Source organism: Conger conger, chromosome 12 (assembly GCF_963514075.1).
Source record: "Conger conger chromosome 12, fConCon1.1, whole genome shotgun sequence".
NCBI classification, from domain to species: Eukaryota; Metazoa; Chordata; class Actinopteri; order Anguilliformes; family Congridae; genus Conger; species Conger conger.
Window position 1 is genome coordinate 22,809,489 of NC_083771.1, and position 21,689 is coordinate 22,831,177.

Below are 21,689 nucleotides of genomic sequence, written 5' to 3' on the forward strand. Positions count from 1 at the left end.
TATATATATATATATATATATATATATATATAGTATATATACTATATACTATAGATATATATAGTATATAGTATTTGTATGAACTATGAAACTCAATCATAGAGATGATTACAGGGCACCGGCAGCAAGGAGATGGCTTGAATGCAAAGTAAACATTGAGAGAGTGTACACGCCTAGCAGAGGAGAGGATAATATTTAAAACTTTAAGCACATAGATCCTCTCAGTCAGCAACATTAGAGGGGACAGCGTTACTTCCTCCCGGGAGGTGGGTGGGACCCGGAGGGTAGGTATTAGAGTCGTTGTAATGCCTCCAGGTTCAGAGGAACCGTCTGCTCAGTGACCTGCAGGCGTGCGGGATCAGCGGGCTGAGGAGGGGAGAGCGAGCGGCAGCATGCTGAGCCTCAAGAGGAGGAGGCAGAGCCTCTTCCCCAACTACAAGGTGGGAGGGGGGTCGGAGTCCGTGGCCCAGGAGGAGGTGGACCACCACCTGCCCTTTGCCAAGGAGAGCTGCATGAAGCAGTGGAACTCCATGCAGGAGCTGAGCCGGGACATCTACAACATATACGACGAGTACGAGAACGAGGAGGAAGACAGGGTTCCCCTCACGCAGCTGAGACTCGCCTCGCCCACCAAGAATTACATGCTCAACATCAACGTGGGCGGCAAGGTCTACCAGATGTCCCACCACGTGGCGGCCCAGTACCCCAAGACGAGGATCGGGAGGCTGGCGACGTACACGGACCACAACCGCAAGCTGGACCTCTGCGACGACTACACGGTGCAGAACAACGAGTACTTCTTCGACCGCGACCCGGACATCTTCCACAACATATTCAACTTCTACCGGACGGGAGTGCTCTGGGTCAAGGACGAGCTGTGCCCCCGAAACTTCCTGGAGGAGATCAACTACTGGGGCGTGCGAATCAAGAACACGCACCGCTGCTGCCGCATCTCCTTCGAGGAGCGGCAGGACGAGATCAACGACCAGCTGAAGATCCAGCGGGAGCTGCAGGCGGAGGTGGAGATCGAGGAGAACGAGGAGCTCTTCCGCGACATGGCCTTCGGCCACGCTCGGCGCGCCGTCTGGAACCTTATGGAGAAGCCCTTCTCCTCGGTCACTGCCAAGCTCATGGCGGTGGCCTCCAGCTTCTTCGTCCTAGTGTCGCTGGTGGCCATGACGCTCAACACGGTGGAGGAGATGCAGTACCGCCGGCCCACGGGCCAGCTCAGCGGCAGGACCTACTGCGAGTACGTGGAGACGCTCTGCATCGCCTTCTTCACCATGGAGTACCTGCTGCGGCTGGCCTCCACGCCCGACCTGCGGCACTTCAGCCGCAGCGTGCTCAACGCCGTGGATCTCATCGCCATCCTGCCGCTCTACCTGCAGATGGTGCTGGAGTACTTCGAGAGCGAGGACCCGGGCAAGCACGCCGACATCGAGACGGTGAGCCGCGTGGGCAAGGTGGGCCAGGTGCTGCGCATCATGCGGCTCATGCGTATATTCCGCATCCTGAAGCTGGCCCGCCACTCCACGGGCCTGCGCGCCTTCGGCTTCACCCTGCGCCAGTGCTACCAGCAGGTGGGCTGCCTCTTCCTCTTCATCGCCATGGGCATCTTCACCTTCTCCGCCATGGTCTACACCGTGGAGCACGACATGCCCCAGACTAACTTCACCAGCATACCCCACGCCTGGTGGTGGGCTGCAGTGAGTATTTTACCCAAATTCTATATTGTGGTATTAACTGTTAACAGTTATTTTTATTTTATTTTTTGCCTATTTTACATATATGGGCCTTTCTTGGTGATATCACATTTTTGCATTCTTGAGGCTAACACTGTTTTCCACTTCTGTAGGTCGCTCTACACAAGGCTAATGCAATGTAATGTAATTAATTACATGGCTTTTACAGTGTCCCCTGTGCTTTCAATCTTATGGGTGAAATGCTTTAGCGTCAAATAAATCATTATTTATTTTAGAGCCGTCTCTGTCCACTAACCACTCCAATGATTTATTTATTCATTCTGTGCACCATCAAAGACGTTTATCTATCAGTCAAACATTCAATAATGTCAGGAATAAACTAAAGCTCTGCAGCTGCATTAAAATGAGGCTAAGGCTTGGCCTAGGGGCTGTTAGTGGTTACCTTCAAGTGGTTTGTTTTCAACTGCACAACCTAGAATGATTCATTCTGCTTGTACTTTGGCTACATGATACAGAAATAACTTGTTACTGTTTTACTGTTACTCTGTATATGATCAAAAAATGACCAACAGAAACTGCTGATCTCTCACAGAAAAGTAAGAAGTAAAGAGTATGTGAAGTGATTACAAAGGCCTAGTAGGGACTGGCCCTGTGATATATAAGCCATGATAAGGCGCTATGGTAGATTGTGTGCAATGGTGGTAGTGCAAAAGTACAAAGTAAACAGTAAATAGTAAACAGTGCAGGGATTTACTCAGTGCAAGTTGTGCTTGTTGTTAAGTATGACTACGGGCATACAATGAGTGTGAACATAAAAGAATTGCTTAACAAAGAATAATAATATAATTTAAGTATAAAAGAGCTTCAGAAGGTCAAATAAAATTATAAAGGTACAGCATGTAGAAACGTCAACAGGGGTAAAAGAGAGGATTACAGTCCAGATTGTGTAGAGGGCTAATATAGCCTGTTAGGACAGTCAGACAGATAATGGATAGAGGATGGTAGACAAAGGTGATGTGGTGGAAGGAGCAGAAAGAGACTCATGCTGAAAAGTCCAATTCTCTCCTCCCGTTTTGTGTGATGTTTTGTAACTGAATGGCCCATGGAACAAAGGACCTTCTTAACCTTCTTAACCTGTCTGTTGAGCATGTCAGAGACAGGAGTCTGCTGCTGAAGATGCTCTTCTGTCTGTTAAGTGTGTTATATAGTGGGTGGCGGTCATTGTCCAGGATTGCCAGCATCCTGTTCAGTGTCCTTTTCTCTGCTATTGATATTAAGCATTCCAACTACAGAGCCAGCTTTCCTAATAATACGTACCAAATAAAGTGCTCACTGAGTGTATAGTTACTGTATATATCACATATGGAAAAAAATATCTAGACATATCCTTCAGAATTTATTTAGGCTAATTCATGCCAATCTCATGAAGACATTTTTTGAATGGCACTGATGAAAGCTTGTTGATTAAACAGGTGTCTTTGAGTACTATGTGCACCATAGTTAATTAATGTATAGTATATAGTGTGGAGACAGCTTTGTTTCTTGGTTCCACTCACCTGCAGCAAGAAATGTATAATATATAATCTATATCTCGACAGAGCACAACATTTCTTGTCATTTTAAATAAAGGTGACAGTCTGCCGTTTAACCTCACATTCATTGTTTCATTTCAAATCCAATGTGCTAGAGAACACTGCCAGAAAAAGCTGTACCATTGCCCAAATACTTATGGCCTGCACTGTAGTCAGTTATAACCCAACATTCCAAGCAACTCAACAGTTTTCTTTATTATTTCCTAATTTCCTCCCCCCTTCAGGTGAGCATTTCGACGGTGGGCTACGGAGACGTGTTCCCAGAGACGCCCCTGGGTCGGATTTTTGCCTTCGGCTGCATCTCTTTCGGCATCATCCTCAACGGCATGCCGATCTCCATCCTCTACAACAAGTTCTCAGACTATTACTCCAAGCTCAAAGCGCACGAGTACACCTCCAACGTGAAGAACCGTGGGAAAATCAGGTTCGCCAGGAGGGCAGTGAAGAAGCTTACGGAGTGCTGCGAAGGTGCCTCGCATTAGTGTCCGCCGTTCAGCCGGCTTCTGGCTTCAGTAACATTAAAGGCTGCTCAACATTGGTTTCCGCTCTAGACCGCTTTAACTAAACTGACGCAATCCCGACATGGGACTGATGAGGTCATTGCCCTCATCGCTCGAGGAAGAGACGCAGAAAGACCCTGCGCACACGTCCGAGACCCTGAAAAGGGTGTCTCTGGAAAGGGCTGGTTACCCAAACGCACTGGGCTACTTCCAATATCATTAACGTATTTTGCATTTGCACCGTAAACGTTTTAGGAAATGTATGGCAATCAACTATTTCATGTCAGTGTGCAATTCGTGAGCTGGAGAGTTGGAAGGTTCTACCTGGGTCATTCTTTGATTTGTGTTGCAAACCATGTCCGAGCAATTTCACATTGCATACATTTTTTTAAAACATACTTAAAAACTCCGTGAATTTGATATGTCCCAATGTATTTACGTCTGTGGTGTTACTCATTTATAACACGGACTATAGCTTTTGGATGTAAAATAATAATGAATGGTGGATATTTTATGTTTTTCACTTATTGATACTTAGCTAAAATGGCTGTATGTTAGCTTTGAAGAGATTTTGATATTTCTGTGCCATTGTCTTTGGTGTTACTCTCTTCGGTGTTACTGCCCTTCACAAGGGCCCTGTTAGTTCACACATCACTTTCCAATAGAGATTGTAATACTGGTATAAAATTATTTTATCACATGATATTGTATTTTTTATGCGTTTAAAAAAGCAGAGTTATTTAAAAAATGAAAAATTATTAAACTCTCAAATGTGTGGAAGAATAGTGGTAAGATGTTCCCAAATGAAAGACAATAAATGTTTTTTTTTTTGGTTGTTTTTTTCTCAGCTGGTTTGCAACAGTTAACAAAGAATCACCCATCTGCATACTAAGTAGTTTTGAGAAATTGAGCTTCAAAGATTCCAATGTGAATGGGCTCCAAACTTTTAAATGTAAACATTTTTCATACTTTTAAACAGTATTTCTGAATGAAATTTCACATGTATTTAGTGCCCAATAAACAACATATTTATGACACCAACTAATTTTTGTCGAAAATGTCAGTTAGAACCTTTAATTCTCAGCTCACTCATTACTCATGGTTATATCACTGCTAATCCTCATCTTGGGCTGTAGGCTTACATTCCACTCACCGACATGGCAAAGCACGATAATGCGGTAATATTAGGTGAAAGCTACGAATGGTTTCTGAAAGGAATGTCATAAAAGTGGACCGCCTTCAGCATAGAAGGAAAAAATAAGCATGTTGGAATGCTTGATGAAGTCCTTATGGCCAATGTCTATGTAGATATGGAGGTATTTGAAACTGCAGTGATATGTAAGGCGATTGTAAAATAAAGACCGGCATTTATTTAAAAAACGGAAATGTTAACTAAAATGATGCTTTCCTGGCCCAACCCCACATTGTAATACTGTTCTGTAAAATCTGAATATTTCTGGAGAACTGGCTGCTTCACGGTAATCGTCTGCTTTACATTGACTTGCTTAATTTGCCAAATAAGTCGTTAATTGTAAATGCACATACTCTCATACTACTATTGAAACATTGGCGATTATTTTACTTGCAGAATGGAAGAACATTGGGCCTCATGCAAGAACCACTCATACCAAACAAATTTGTTCTCAAATTGATTTGCGAACCTGGCGCATTCACCCATTTAATTGTATATACGACCTGTCGTATGAATCATGTAAAGAACGCATTGCATACATTTTCTATTGAGGCTTGCAGTACATGTCAGCGCAGCTTGCAAGGCTCACAAACTAGGCATTGCAGATGAAATATGAATCAAGATTCAGTAAATGCATTGCATATTTCTTGCCACAAAATGTTTTCAGAAACGTATAATTCACCAACGGTGGGCCATATCGTTTCGCCAAACCCATAAAGCAGTTAAGAGCTTTTGTTGAATACAATGTAGCAGACTCATCCTACAATCCCTTCATACGAAAAGAAGGTACATTTAAGATAAGAAAACTAAAATGTTCTTGCATGAGGCCCACTATGTTGTAAAATAGAATGCTGCTTTTGCCTCATTTTCTGCTGTTTATTCTCCCTGTCTGCGCGGAATTGACAGACATGAAGTTTACCATGTATTTTACTGTCAATACTAGGTAATTAAATATTTTAGACTTCTTTTTGGAATAAAGAACTATGATTTTTTTTCAAGGTCTCAAACCAATGGTTTCACACAGCATTGCTAAAATTTGCAAAATTTGCATACAGTATGGCCGAACACTATACAATTTAAAGGAATAGTTATTTTCTGCCTTATGCTACAAAACCCTGGATGCCTATATATCAGCCACTGAAAAGCTGGTCACCTGAAACTTCTGGAAATATCCAAAATATCCTTTGCTGAACACAAAACGGGTTGGGCTAATTGAAAATGTACACAAATTAAATGCGAAAAAAGCAGTGAACAAACCCTCTAAATGTGCCAATCATTCTGCATTATAGATTGAGAGCAATATTACACTAATCTGGTTTTACAGCTTGCCTTACAGAAAATTATTTTAAAGGAGAGAATCGTTGAGATCTTCCCCTGGTCATAAAAACAATGTAAATGAAAGCCATATCGTAATCTGGTCGTACAATTTATTCACCAAGTCTCATTTAGACTTACTGACATAATTGGAAACTAAAACCGCTTGAACATGAAATGAAGATGAAGGGCTTTGGACTGGGTAAATCACTTTTTATAGGAAATCAAATGGTCCTCATCACAATACATATTCTGAATATTTTCCTCATTGATTTAAACATTTTCTGAAAATAGAAATGCGATTGTATTTCAAACAGAATGAGAAATCTCCACAACGGGGAATTCATGTGAGGGAGTTTGCTTGTAGATTAAGCCACAGTAAAACGTATCGGCAAACAAAAAAGTTGCTCATTCATGGGTTTATCAATTACTTTATACCAAACATCTGTTTGAGCTAATTATAGTATAAGTATGAATTCCATAAAAAGCACACCCCTGATGTAGTACATCAGATATTTATGTAATGCAGAAAACTCTAGTAGGCTGTTAACAATGAAGTTACATTCACGGAACTGTCTATACCTTACCTGAACCTTATGAACAATCCATATTAATTTAATCGGATTAAAAAAATTTAGCAATAAATGATTTGTGGCCCGAATTTAAAAAAGCATCTAAGAATCGGAACAGTATTTCGATGGTTAAAAACAGGAACGCGCTCGTCCGGGCAGTAATTGATCTCGGGATTGCTCTGGAACGTTAAATCGCGGCAGGGAGTGTAGCATTAAATAAAATCCGCTATGACAATACTGTGACATTGGCATTGATAATCCTTCAAAAGATTAGAGGAGAGATCTCTGGAGGAGAGTTCTGTGGAGAAATAAGCAGATGGTAGGCCAGGGAATCTATGTGGGTTCTGGAGGGGATTGGTGCATGTTCACTGTCAATACACCAATGAGGATGTGGTGCTTTTGACTTGTATTTTAAATACAGTGACAATGGGCAATAATATCGATGTAATATGTGCATGTTCTGAGGGTGTTATAGCGTTACAGAACTGGCGGTAGCAACTGAAATGTGCAAGTGTAATGCAGCAGAGACTGGAAAACACCTTCTTCTGATCCACTTTGTCATGATGACTTCTGACACTGGAATATGCAGTTCTTATATGTGCAGAAAAACCTAGAGACACTACACCACCTGCCACAATGAGCTAAGGACAAATTACTCCCTGTATCCTGAGCTAGTCAACAAGGCTGAGATATGGCAGTGGTCATAAGGGTATATTACTATGGTTCTATCAAAGCTGTTGCCCTGTTAATACACACGATTACCCCATTCTTAGGTGTAATAATCTTTCGCAAGACTAGCAAGTACTTTCCACATCTTTTATATTTAAAAAGTTGCTTTACAATAGACACAAGTTTCATCCATTTAGACATCTTGAAGCTGCAGCCAACACAATCATGACTGTCTTAACCTTCAATTATAAAAAATAAAAGGTCAATGTATGCTGCTACTCAGAAAACCTTGGCACTATAAAATAGTGGACCAGGTGAGAAAATGTCTGCTTTAAATCTGTGAGGAAATGTTGAAAGGGAGTCTCTATTTGGCCAGTTTTTCCAGCAGAGCCTCCACACCCTTTGAGTTCTCAATTTTCTTCAGTTGAGGGACGATGGACTTCAGCGCACACTTCAGCTCCTCTGCGACACCCTTATCTGCACTCTGAAGAAGACTGAAGACGAAAAAAAAACATCTAAGGTGAGACACAAGGAACAGCTAAACCTACTTTGAAACACTTTGCAGCTGAATCTGAAGTTGACTTGGTTTAAACATGAAATAAAAGACGAGAAGGACAAATGAAGGTCAGACATGGGAAACAGCCTAATTTGATGAAATATGGATTGGCTGATTCAATATGTAATATTGCTCATTCACTATGCAATATCGAACAGGTTTACCACACCTTACTCAGGCTTTTTTTGATAACATATGCTAGCATGCTAATACCAGCATATGCTAATCTGCCGATGAAACAGCAGCTGAGTATTTAGCGAGACTTTCCTAGATTGTTTTTAACACTTCAATAACATTCGATAATGTTGTGTCATGCAGTGTACCCAACAGCTTACTCCAAGTACAGGCATTTCTTAAAGTTGTACCATCCTGGTGAGTTACAACGCTGTTATGGAATGGGGTTTAATAGTTAAAAGCGCAAACTGACACTTCTTGTATTAAATAATGATCCAAGCGAACAAACAACACTTTTTGCACTCATATTGAGACAAGTACAGTTGCAAAATGGACCCAAATTAGTTTTGTTATTTTATACCAAAAATACCTGCATAAACATTCAAATAAAACAAAATACATTTGTAATTACGGTAATATTTTATAGACTAGTGGATCCAACAGCAAATTTTGTTTGCATATTTTAATGGAACCCAGGGGAAACACAAAAACAGTGACCTATTGAAATACTTTTTCCCTTGTCGTGTAGAGTGAGCTGGCAAATCTCTGGCTGCTTAAAGTCTTACAGAGATTAGACTCGGTCGAGCGCACAGGCTGGAGTGCAGAGGGGGACAGAAAGGGCACGGAGGAGAGGGAAAGAGAGCCAGAGAGAGGGATATGTATCATATGTCAGTGCCAGAATAGCCGCTGTGGAATACTGCACACCTCCAGTAGGTTTTATTTATGTGACGTGGTGATGACATCATGTGATGGGTGTGTTTTTCTCAATCAGGAAATACTGATTTCAGACCCTAAATATCTCTGGGGGCCACTAGTATTTATTGGGTCAGCATTCTCTCCAGTCAGCTGTCAGGAGTGGAAAATCTCTCCTTTGATTCTATTTGAGACACACACACGCTTAGTCTAATCAACTGTAAATCACTTTGGATGAAAACGTCATCCAAATGCGCGCGCACACACACACACACACACACCAGTTGAATCAGAAAAAAAAGAATAATAAAAGAGGAGAATGGGACTCATGGGGTATGGGGACAGATGGTCTCACCTGCAGAGCACGATGGCTCCTCTGTTTACGGACACCCAGGTCTTCAGCCTGTCGACACCCACCTGCTCCAGCAGGACCCTGGAGAAGCGCTCTGTGGAGACAGGTGGGGTTAAACAGGGACAGGACCCAGTGATGGGCACAAACACTTAACATGCATTTTCCATAAATACTAATAAATCAGTAACACTTTGCTCAAACCGTACAACATAAGCCTGACATAACACTGATACACAAGACATAACAGCTGAAATTACATATAAGAGATTATATAATTGTGTCAAATGACATAACTCATCACTTACAGTAACAGTCATACCAATAAAAGTGTGAGTTTTATGTGATTTGACAAACTGACATAATCCGTTATGCCATCTTGTGTTATGTCATGTAGGACAGTGTAATGGCAGAAGGGTTCAAGTGTTACCAACTAACCCAATATGATCACAATGGTGGAGGTGTAGCTTGCTTTCCAGGTGGGACAGATGTTCATATAAAACAGATGAGCAACCAGCACAACATATGAACTGAGCAAATGGGAGATATGGGATTAAGATGCATGCTTTTGCATTACTGCCCATTTAGGCAAATCTAGCAGGGGAGATGATTACAACATCGAGGGATTGCAGGCAAAAGCTGGAGGCACCATGCTGGGAGCAGGATTAAGAAAACAACCCAGATCACCACTTCACATGATGGATCTATGACCCACAGGGACAATCTAGTACAAATTCGATATTAACGTCTTAGCAGATTTAGATACTTATAGGAAATCAGACATGTACGGTGCAAAAGATAAAAGATCTGATGAATCTGGGATGTATGTGTGCTGTAATGTGCTGTAATGTGTATTAGGGAAGCCATTTTAAATCCTTCTGTAATATGGCCCTACAGACGACCTAATCCCCCCTCGCAGTGTGGAGGCGCACACCTTCTTTCTGGGCCTCCTCCATCTTGGCGTCCTGCTCGATCAGCCACTTGAGCACCAGGTGGCCAGCGGGGTGCTCTGCCATGTGCAGCTGCACAATAGGGGAACGAAGGAACCATCACAATGAGACAGGTTTAAAGGCAGGACTCGCTTGCTTTTAAATTACTTACTGACGACATTTCTAAAGAAAGAAAGAAAACATTTTTTACGTAATAGAGGCGGCGGAGGACTAGAAACAATAGTAACAATGTAACTCAGAATATAATTAATTAACATTTTTTGTGCCATTAAAAGGCTTGATCAAGAGATGCAAGTCAGTGATTTGTTTAGACTGATCAGCAAATGAGGTATAATGAGCACACACAATGAGAGCTCTTGTACTCAAGAGCTGATTGCAAGAGAGAATGTTTAGCAAAAAAGGCAGTTTAGGGTCTGAAAAATCAACATTTCCTGATTAATAGACAATTTCCACTGGGAGCAACATTAGCTCAGGAGGTATGAGTGATCGTCTGGCAGTGGGAAGGTTGCCCTGGGTGTGCCTAAGTGTTCTTGAGCAAGACAACCAACCGCTAATTTCTCCTGACGAGCTGATTGGTACCTTGCATGACAACCTATTGCCATTGGTGTGTGCGCGTGTGTGTGCATGTGTGTGTGTGTGTGAATGACAGGCATTCATTGTAAATGCAGCCCATTTAGCATTTAATCGGAAAAAAAAGAAAAGAAAAAAGAAATGACAACCCTGATGCTATTAAGATCCAAGCTTCTGACACCGAACGCACTCCCCCCTCCCTATCCTGGAGAAAAGATCCAAGCTTCTGTCACCGAACGCACTCCCCCCTCCATATCCTGGTAGAGAACACTTCACTTACCCGACCCTCCACCCCGCCAGGGGTCAAGTCCTCGGTCGCCAGGTCTGCCACGGCCTGCATGGCGGGCCGGAGGTCCCCCGTGGCGGCCCCCAGGATGTCGCTCACGACGACGCTGCAGGCCTTGTCCATCGCCATGGCGCTGGCGTTGTCGCACAGGTGCTGCAGCAGGGGCGGGGACACGGCCTCCAGCAGCTCCCTGCGCCGCACGGCCACGTCCTTCTTACTGATCGGACAGCGGAGAGAAGCAGGGCTTTAACACCGCCGTTTAAAGGGGAACGGCACCCAAAAATCTGCATTTTAGATGTCAGTGCCTTCACCTTGAGAATAACGTTTGATGAGTAGCATATAATAAACCCCCGGCCTAAACATTATCATCTGGGCATAATGCCTCCTTTACCCCTTTGTATCAAAAGGATTCAGAACATGCACTGGAGGCTGCAGTTCAGATGAAGCCAAAACAAACATTCAAATTTTCAGATGAAATGGTGACTTCTGATGTACACAGAAAATGATACACTAGTCAGTCACACAGTATTTGCCAATGAAAAAAAAAATGTTGTCATGTAAATGTTGCAATAAAAGTTTGTGTATATTCAAATCTTTGTTACAATATTCTAATGAAATTCCTGTGAGGAGGAGACTGTACAACGATGACCTCACCTGTGAGCGTTTCCGTCCCCCTTCTCCAGCACCTGGATGATCTCGGGCAGGATGTGGGCAGGGTCTCGAGGACTCAGCAGGTACAGGACCACCTTCTTCCCGTACTTATTGCTGATGATGTCTGACAGAGACGCTACAATCTCCTGTGGGCAGAGAGGGAGAGGGAGAGAGGGAGGGAGAGGGAGAGAGAGAGGGAGGGAGGGAGGGAGGGAGAGGGAGATTTTGCAGTCACAGTGAGCCGTCCGCAAGGGAAGCCCTGTAAGCCTTCAAGCGTTAGTGGCAAAAAAAAAAAACTTTATTTTCCACAAGAACATTTTTCCACCCCAAAATCACTGATTTGGGTTGTTTTCATTGGAATTGTTGAAACAAACAAACACTGATTAGCCGAACACTGTGGCACACCAGTGGACATAGGCAGGAAACGCAGACCAGGGTTTTTACTGCGGCCAAAGTGTCACTCAAGAACCCCGCCCCCAGAAATACTCCCAGCGTTCCAAAAGGCACATTCTGCACTGACAGCGTAACCTAGGTGATAGGATTCCATTTGCTGCTGTATGAATGTGGGGTTAGTCTGGAGCAGCACTCACGGACAACACGGCCTGCTTCACCAGCTTGGTGTCGTCGATGCAGTCAAACGCAGCCAGGAGCACCAGATGTGCATATTCCCCCTGCGGAGAGAACAAAATCCCAATTCCGTTAGGGAGATGAACAGAGTTCATTACCTAAAATCTCACATTCATGACCATGCAGTTCCATGAGAAACAAATGAGACATACCATAGCAAACTTGCTGATGTACGTTTTCAGGGTTTTTATAATGACTTTTCTGTCCTAAAAAAGAAAATTATTATAATTAATGCACAAACACACACAGATATACACACAAAAAAGAAGTTGGTCGCAAGCATGAAATAAAAGTCAGATTCATCTACAGGGTACAAATTTGTATCCATGTGCTTCTAGCATTGCAACTGTACTTCCCTCGAGGGTTACTTATAGGAGAGTCTGCTAAATGACTAATGTCATGTAACCCCCACTGTGCAGCTCTGAGGTAACGCAGCTGGGAACAGAACTTTAACCAGCTTTTATTTGGAAAAAGAAATTAAAATAAAATTCAGACGTGACAATCTCATGTGAGTTAGAAAGGCTTGCCTGTCTGCCAAGAAGCCAATAGACATTTTTCATTTCTCAGCTCGGGCTGTGGTTTTATTGGAGAAATGAGTATTATATAAAATCTGCGATAAGAAAACTAATAAAAACAACATCTGTGGGACAATAAATCATTTTAGGGGTGACAGATCAGTGGATTTCTGTGTCTCAGAGACTCACAAGCAGAGATTGAGAATCTTGTGGATAGTGCCTTGTTTGTGCGTTTTTATGGGGGCACTGAACACGTGAAATTCATGACTCGTGTCATAATCTTCTCCTGTGAGTTCTCAGGGACCTCTGTCACCCCTGTCAGACTTTCCGGTTTGATGGGCGGTTAGCTGCGTAACCATGGTGACTGACCTTTGGGGTCCCGTGCCACAGGCAGTGCATAGCGACCCTCGCCCCATCATGCGTGTGGGCCATGTACACCACTGCCTCCCGAATCGACTCGATCATTTCCTGTCAGGGAACACGGAGAAATGTGGCAGTGTCGACCATAGTTCATTCTCTCTACAGCAGAACCTCATAAGGGCCAGAGAGCATTGTAAATACACACATAAAATCCTTTTGAATGGTCGCTTCCATTGTGGTTTGACAATGCCTGGCTTCGGTTTAACCATTGCCTTTTTGCACCATTGAGGAGGCACGGTGCAGTGTAGGCTACTTGAGAAGGCTTTGATAAAGGAAGGCAACTTACCGATCTCTGTTTGGGTAGGGAGAACAAGAAGAAGTCCAGGAACACTTTGTGTACGAGTGAATGTTTTATGACTGCCTCTCTGTCAACAAGAACAGGAAGCACTCATTATTATTATTTCATATTATGAAAACTGGACATATATGAAGGGCAGGATAGCCTACACACTGGATGTGCATATTTACATGGGCCTACAAACAGATGGAACTTTATATCATACCTCTAAAAGAGGTCTATATTTAACCAACTGTATCATAATGCCAATTTCACAGGTATACCCATAGGCCTAATTTAGAAGAAATAAATAAACAAACAGAAAGCTTGTTTTTGTAATAAATCAATACAGCCAGTCAATAGCAACCTTTTTCAAAAGGCAATACTATTAAGAATCCTCAACTTTGTCTTATAAACAGAAAACTAATAAAAGTAATGATGTTGGAGTTGAAATAATTTACACTTCCTCTGATGTCCAACCCCACAGGGAGCACATCCTCAATCAGCCAAAGATTTGTAGGGACAAGACAGCTGCAACATAACCATACTATGAAGAAACAGAGGAGCTCTCCCAATCACAAAAGTATTCTGGTAAAAAAAATCAATAGGACAACACTAATTGGAGGATACTTTTTCGCCAGTTCCTAGTATCAAGTACTGGCCAAGCACTGTTGTCATTGCTCCACTGACTGTTACGGACATATTTATGACTGGTCTAGCTCCCATCTTCAAATTCACAAGGTTATATTAAACCTTTACACACAAGGTAAGAATCAATACTAATCCTGTAAAGGTGAAATGCTGACCACTGTTACATTACACACCTTATAAGGGTGAGTGAACTGAGCAGTTCAATCATTGTGAAGTAAAGAGAAATTTGGCATTTCTGGATTTATTTTTTCATAATGTGGCTCCTTTGCCCGTCAAAGACAAGTAAAATGTAAATTTTTTGAAAGCCCAAGCACTGAGACTCAAAATATTATTTACTGAAAGGACTCAATTCTACCTCATTGAAAGAATAGGGGTGTAAACTCCAGTGTCTACATCTGGCCACCTAGTGTTCCCCAAGATCTTAGCTAGCTAGCCAATCTCCACCAGGGTGTGCCATCCCCAAGTGTGATACTCACTTCTGGGCCATAGGTGTGAGGATCTGCTTCATCTCCTCCATAATGCTAGTCTGCTTCTCTGGGTTGCTCTCCAGTACTTTGTCCAGTGTGGGACAAACTGCAGACTGGGGAGGGGAGGGGGGGAGCACATAATTACAGGTTTCAGATTACACCGCCTGGTGGAAAATGGAGTCCGTGGACCTTGAAGATGAATGAATATAGTCTAGCCATGTCCCTCATTTCATTTCATTTCATTTCATTTCATTTTTATTTGTTCCTTTCATGAAAATGCACATTGCAATATAAAGTTAACACACAAGTCCACAACACATCTGTCAAATTAATGCTTTTCATGATTGGAAAGGAGCAGAAAGAAGAATATAATTCTTATTTTTTGTCTGCCCCCTCCTTGAACACAACATTCTTAGATGGTCTGCCTTTTCCATTAACCTACACCTTCACCCACACCATCAACTACACCCTTAATTCCAACACCAGAAAACAAAATAACCTGTAAAATAGAAGTCATATTCAAGTTCAAAACATTAATTTAAAAGTTAATTTTCATATGCATATTGTCTAATTTGTCTTTCTTTATACATTTTTTTAAACTGAAAGATATCTGTACAACCTTTTAAATCCTTCTGTTGAGAATTCCAAAGTTTGACGCCGCTAACAGAAACACACATTTGTTTTAAAGTGGTCCTAGCAACTTGATGCTTAAAATCAAATCTCCTTCTATGATTTTCATCTTCTGAGGAAAACACAAACAGTTTTTGCACATTCTTTGGCAATACTCTCTTTTTAGCTTTGAACACAATTAATAATGTCTGCTGTTCAATTATCTCTTTGAGTTTCAATAACCGTGCCTTAACAAATAATCCATTAGTATGTTCTCTAAATTTGACTTTGTGAATAATTCTAACTGCTCTTTTCTGTAGTAAAAGCAATGGCATTGTATTGCTTATATATGTGTTACCCCACACTTCTGCACAATAACACAAATAAGGCAGTATAAGTGAACAGTACAACATTCTCATTGTGTTACAATCTAAAACATATTTTGTTTTGTTCAAAATAAAAATATTCTTGGACACCTTTTTTTTTACATGTGATATATGAGATTTCCATGTCAAATTTTCATCCATTATTACACCCAAAAACCTAAACTCGGATACTTTCTCAATGTTAATTCCATCAATAGATAATGAGATGTCATCCTTTTCTTTATTAGCAAACACCATAAACTTAGTTTTTTTCAAATTTTACGATAACTTATTTTCATCAAACCAAGATTTAAGTTTAACCATTTCATTTCCAATATTTTCAGATAAAGTTTTTAAATTATCTCCTGAACAAAAGAAATTTGTATCATCTGCGAACAACACAAACCTCAATAATTTTGAAACTTCACAGATGTCATTTATATATAAAACAAAAAGTTTAGGCCCCAAAACTGAACCTTGTGGGACCCCACATTCAATTTTCATACATTCTGATGTATTACCAGCATATTGCACATATTGTTGTCTATTGTTTAAATAACTAGCTAACCATTTTAGAACAACTCCTCTCACCCCTTATGTATTTAACTTAGAAATTAAAATCGAATGGTCTATAGTATCGAATGCTTTTTTTAAATCAATGAATACCCCTATTGTAAATTTCTTTCTATCAATTGCTCATCATCATGCCATCATACATATCAATGCCCACTAGCCCTCAATATGCCTTTATTTGCGACTAACTTTCCATTTGGAACAAAATGAATGATAAAATGTTAATGTTTAACGGTTAAGCAATCATAACAAGTTCCATTACCCAAAAAGCAAAATTGACCCAAGAGAGCCCGCTATACTCTGCGACTGATACTCTGAAAGTAGAGTATTCTGAAGAGTGCCCCCTGCTGGCCGGAGGCCGGCCTACCTTGCAGACTTGGAATGTGTTTCCGTACAGCTCCTCGGTCAGCATGAGCCTCTGGGGCAGGATGGCCTTGTCGTTGTAGGCGTACTCCACCACCGAGGACGCTTCAGAGTGCCGCAGCATCTGCCTCACCTGCCCCTTGAAGGACTTCATCACCTCCCCCACCTGCTGCTTGCTCCTGAGGGACCAGACGAAGAGAAGGTCACTCATCACTAAGACAGGACAGCAGCCACCTACTGTCAGCAATGAGACCACAGGCGGTGTGTACAGGGTAGCTATGAGACAGCAGCCACCTACTGTCAGCAATGAGACCACAGGTGGTGTGTACAGGGTAGCTATGAGACGGCAGGGCTACAAGACGACAGGCGAGCCCCACAGAGTGCCCACTCAGCTATGAGAGCAAAGTCACAATGAGACAGCAGACACATACTGTACACTCAGCTATGAAAGAGCAGTTTAGCATTAAGGAGATGAGCATTTTTGGAGAGCTCTCCAATAGCTCTGAAACTACATTTTGCACATGTTGACAGCTGATAGCAGGAGAGAATATACATCAATAAAGCAAAAAACACTTGCTGCCCCAGGACACTTTAGGGTCAGCTAAGTAGAATTTTCTGATTGCTCAGGAAAAATCACATTCCCTATTGAGACTGAACTGACAAAACTGGATGTCAAGGACTTTAAAGCAAGTAACATGAACAGTCAACTTCTCCTAAATAAATCTCAGAACAGAACAAATTGGAAACTCTGTCCTAAAAAACGGTCATAGGCCTGCTGGAAGCAAGCACGCCAGTCAAGAAATTGAACACCGCAACAAATATGCAAGACGTTTCAATAATATTGCCGTTTGTTTCGGGAGGTTTTGATTTATTGCTGTGCTGTTCACTGTGTACCAGCCAAGATAAACAAAACACAAGCCATCTATCTGCTGGGATCGACCAAAGCTGAACTTCTTGTTTTCATCATCAAATACAACTTTACTCAACTGCCGGCAGTCAGACAGTGATTTACTGTCAAACCAATGACTATTCTGGATAAATACACACTGTGATGGAAACCGAGCAAGATTATTTTTTGATTGTACAAACCAAATTCAGATGTACTTCGTTTTTTCAAAATTTAAAACAGGTTCTGTTAATCAATTAATTTACTATGCTCAACAGATACACAGCCCATTTGTAACTGAACATGCCAGACATTTATTTGTATCTTAAAGCTGCAATTATTTGCCGAATATAAGTGTTATGGTATCTTTTCTCATCTTCGGAATATATTTTATTAACCATTTCTGTAAGGGACGCCATATAAAAAGATTGAAAATATATGAACCAGATACTTACCCATACATTAAAAACTTCTTCACGATATTTCTTGCATATTTGGACTTGCTAAGTTCAACAATGTGATCTATATTTAAGAAACACAAAAAAAGTTACAATAAATAAGCATGTAGTAAACCAATCACTGCATTAGCATGCAAGGTTAATAAAACAAAGTTGCTTTTTACCCTTCAGCTCGTCAAACACCTCCTGCCTCTGCTTGTCATCGCCAAACTGAATGAAACACTGCAGCACTCTGGTGGAATCGTGTGCAAAGGCGATCTACGAAAGGAACAGATTTTGCACAACATGTATTAGATCAATTATCATTGCACTTGCACACCCTCAGGTGTCCCCACCCACTAAACAAAGAGACACGCTGGTAATCAGAACATCGCTGAGCCTATCCTTTCAATTCTTCATACCTTTTGCAAATCACCATATTACATTTCTGATAAAAACTCAACACCTATACTGCCATGCAAAGTGTCTGAAATCAATACAAGTCTACACATGAGAACACTGAGTAGAATCATTAAAGATTATAAATAGTAACTCCATTTAATTAACATACTATAAATGATTAGATAACTACACAAATAAATAATATTACCACTAGTTCTACCAATATTACACAATTTAAATTCTGAAAATAATATCAGTAATAGTTTATTAGACAATCAGAAAAACAATGCATCAGTTCATTGCTATATTATACATTATTTTAACTAGTTATTTAGCAGATTGTAAGAACACAAGCTAAAGTAAGTGTATACTCACTGCTTTTATTTTACCGCGTACAAGTTCCTGAAGTTCGTTCATGAGTCTGACTCGCTTTGCTTTATCACAGTCTTTCCTGTTTGTGAAAGAGTCATGCAATAGTGAACAGAATTCTGGTCAAATTTTTTTATATGTCAAATATTGTCATCTATGTACACATCCTGACTTGAGAAAAGCACACTTTTCACACAAATTACAAGCTTTACCCCTACACATGTCCTGGCTTGAGTGACTTCAGTGGGGAAATTATCGACGCACTTGGGCTGCTATGCAAAATGTGGGTCCCACTGAATTCTACGTTACAGAATCCTGATTTGGATGGTCAGAGTGCAGCTCAATGCATGTCGATGTTGGAGGTGGTCTCATGGAGCAATGTGGCGCATAGCTGCACTAGTCATGAATGCAGTAAAACAGCTCACAAACTGAGCTTTGTAAAGCAGCCTATGAGGGTTAGACACCCAATGCAATTGAACCCTTGAGTAAGGTGCCCAACATGAATGAAAATCTGTAAAGCATTCAGTTATAGAAAATGAATGCATGTAAAACATACAAGTTGTGCATGTCACTCCAAATAGGAGTGCCGACTAAATGCCTTTATGTAAATGTACAAACAAATCTGACTTCATCATGACTACATGACTACATCTCCACCTGCAAATCAATGTGTATTCTGACAGACCCTGGCCACTGCCATTTCAAGTCTCAGCAATCCAAAGGCCTTTAGTTAATCTATACTAGACTTCAGGGACCAGCAACTGAAGTTCCTTTAGGGCAAGAACTGGTTTTCCAACCTCCCTTTAGCTGGGAGTAAGGTGTGAATACAGCCAGGGCAATCGGTAGCACCATTTACCCAGGAGAAGTAGTTAGCAGTATTCATTGTGGGTCCTGGGGAACCCCAGTATGCTGGTTTTCATTCCAACCACAATAGCAATGCCAAAATTTTAACAAGCTCAGATGAATCAATAGACGCTTAAACCGTCAAGGCACGGACACATGGCCACTAAAACAAATAATTTGGTAGATAATTAAGAGTTCAAAGTCAGAGTAAATGATAATGAGTCATATAGCATTTAGTGGCTGTATAGCACAATAAGCACAACGTGGGATAAATAATCCATCCATCCACAGCTTGTAAAAAAAGTTCTGGGATTGCAATTGTTGTTGGAACAAAAACCAGCATACAGAACACCCTGAATACTCTGAATGCCCTGGTCTAAGTATATGCATTCTGCAAGAGCTGCCTCGTGTTGCAGTGGGAGTCTTACCTCCTGACCATCTCCCATACTTGTTTGGCTCGGCTCACAATTTGGTAGCTCTCTTTCTTCTCATTCTGTTGCCGGTTCTGTTTCAGTTCCTTCTTCTGCTGTTTGAACTCATCCCATTTGGGCTTCTTTGCTTCAGGACCTGAGGAGCCTGACAGATAAAAGCACCACGCCATCAAAGAAATGCAGTGCATTGAAGGCCTTTATCCAACACGACATTGAATTAGAAAACTTGAGATGAAAATACACTTTGCCCATGGTCTAATGTTCGGTGGCTGGCATACAGACCACTCAAGGTAAAATTGTTCTTCTAAATATAAATTACAGATCGGGCCATATGGATACATTTCAGACCTTCCTTTTGCTTTTCCTTCCCTTGGGGAAACTTCCTCTTCCCGGAGAACTTCCCGTCTGTTTGTTTATTCTTTAGAAACTTCCCATCTGTTTGTTTATTCTTCAGAAAATTCCCGCCTGCTTGTTTATTCTTCAGAAACTTCCCGTCTGCTTGTTTATTCTTCAGAAACTTCTGTGGGCCTCCCTTTCCTCCAGGCTTCTGAAATGTCTTTCCTTTCTCTCCTGGACGGGGTTTGAATGTTCCTGTCGGTTTGCCACCTTGTTTACCTGCTGGTTTAGCTGGGATATGGAAAAATATGTTTTAAATAAATAATAATATAATCAGAATCAAGGCATAAAACATTTCAGTCACTTTTCGCACAATCAGATCCTTCATTAGAAAGTGGGTAAGTGCATTGCGCCCCTTAGACACAACCTATCCTAAACTGGAGTGACTTAAATTAAACATACTTACCTTTGAAAGGTTTTACTTTTCCTTTCTGTGCATATTTCTTCTCACCCTTTGGAGAAAACACTTTCTTCTTATGCTTTGCTTCCATGGTATCTCACTGTTTAAGAAGAGGACACGTTTGGGTTAGCTAAAATTCACACGTGATGTCATCCGTTTGATTTTGCTCGCTTGGAACCACCTAGCATAGTTTGCAGCAAAAATAAAAGTGAATGTACGTTCAATACAGCGAATAGATAGATATCCCTAACGTTCATTCAAAACGATGTTAACAATGTACAACCCATAACAAGCTGAGTTAGCTAGCTAACTACTCTATTCACAGTGATCACACTGTAAGCTAACTGTACAGCGAGTCACAGGCTAAACTCGGTGCTAAAAACGTACGAATACCTTTCACATTTGCTTATGCTTGTTATTTAAACGAACAACTTACTCGGCAACACCCGGTCTCACAAAGTCAACAAATAAACGTTTCGCGTAAAGCTACACACTTCACATTAAATATATTTCACTGATGAAGCAGAAAACACGCCACCATACCTTCCCATGTGCAAAACCTGAATCGATTTACGGCACGTCTCATCCAATCACTGATGCAGGGACTGTCGCAAAGACATTTTCCAGTTAACGACAAAGGATTGGACATTTCCCCAGAAGCTCGCAAACTCCAGTGGTTACCGGAGTTATTGCAGTTATCAGGATATAAACGTCTATTATTTATAGATTTATAGTGTTCTCTGAATTTGTCATTATGTATGTTATTTATCTGAAGAATGCCTGCACATTAAACATGTTTATAAACGTGCTAATATTTTTTCTTGTTAATACGTTGTTCTATAAAACACCAGAGTGCTGAGTTTAAACTATAATAATAATTTTTAGTA

At 41.2% G+C, this 21,689-nt stretch overlaps 2 protein-coding genes across 3 annotated transcripts; one reads left to right on the forward strand and one right to left on the reverse strand.

Moving 5' to 3' along the window:
• The first annotated feature begins 386 nt into the window (after nt 1–386).
• Nucleotides 387–3,777, forward strand: kcnv2a (potassium channel, subfamily V, member 2a). The gene is made up of 2 exons (XM_061262102.1): nt 387–1,706; nt 3,520–3,777. The coding sequence occupies exons 1-2, from the start codon at nt 393–395 to the stop codon at nt 3,775–3,777; spliced, it is 1,572 nt and encodes a 523-aa protein (XP_061118086.1). The 5' UTR covers nt 387–392.
• Nucleotides 3,778–7,675: 3,898 nt separating this feature from the next.
• On the reverse strand, nt 7,676–21,449 carry pum3 (pumilio RNA-binding family member 3). 2 transcript variants are annotated; one of them, XM_061215721.1, is made up of 18 exons: nt 21,346–21,449; nt 20,809–20,902; nt 20,355–20,633; nt 20,004–20,151; nt 18,739–18,814; nt 18,147–18,240; nt 17,980–18,046; nt 16,643–16,817; nt 14,738–14,841; nt 13,620–13,698; nt 13,283–13,381; nt 12,551–12,604; nt 12,362–12,442; nt 11,775–11,917; nt 11,115–11,337; nt 10,249–10,336; nt 9,321–9,411; nt 7,676–8,036 (listed from the first exon to the last, which is right to left on the reverse strand). In XM_061215721.1, exons 2-18 carry the CDS (start codon nt 20,891–20,893, stop codon nt 7,907–7,909), a joined length of 2,016 nt encoding a protein of 671 aa, XP_061071705.1. In that variant the 5' UTR covers nt 20,894–20,902; nt 21,346–21,449; the 3' UTR covers nt 7,676–7,906. The 2 variants fall into 2 exon arrangements, with proteins under 2 accessions (XP_061071705.1, XP_061071706.1); XM_061215722.1 differs by having other exon boundaries at nt 21,239–21,352.
• Between the last annotated feature and the right edge of the window lie 240 nt (nt 21,450–21,689).

What these genes read in the sequence shown, in the direction of transcription:
- kcnv2a (XM_061262102.1), top strand. Translation starts at nt 393, where the DNA reads ATGCTGAGCCTCAAGAGGAGGAGGCAGAGCCTCTTCCCCAACTACAAG. An exon ending in ACGCCTGGTGGTGGGCTGCA is followed by an intron (nt 1,707 to 3,519) that starts GTGAGTATTTTA and finishes TCCCCCCTTCAG; the next exon opens with GTGAGCATTTCGACGGTGGG.
- pum3 (XM_061215721.1), bottom strand. Translation starts at nt 20,893, where the DNA reads ATGGAAGCAAAGCATAAGAAGAAAGTGTTTTCTCCAAAGGGTGAGAAG. An exon ending in ACATCAGCAAGTTTGCTATG is followed by an intron (nt 12,443 to 12,550) that starts GTATGTCTCATT and finishes TTCTCTCCGCAG; the next exon opens with GGGGAATATGCACATCTGGT. An exon ending in GGAGCCATCGTGCTCTGCAG is followed by an intron (nt 8,037 to 9,320) that starts GTGAGACCATCT and finishes TTTCGTCTTCAG; the next exon opens with TCTTCTTCAGAGTGCAGATA.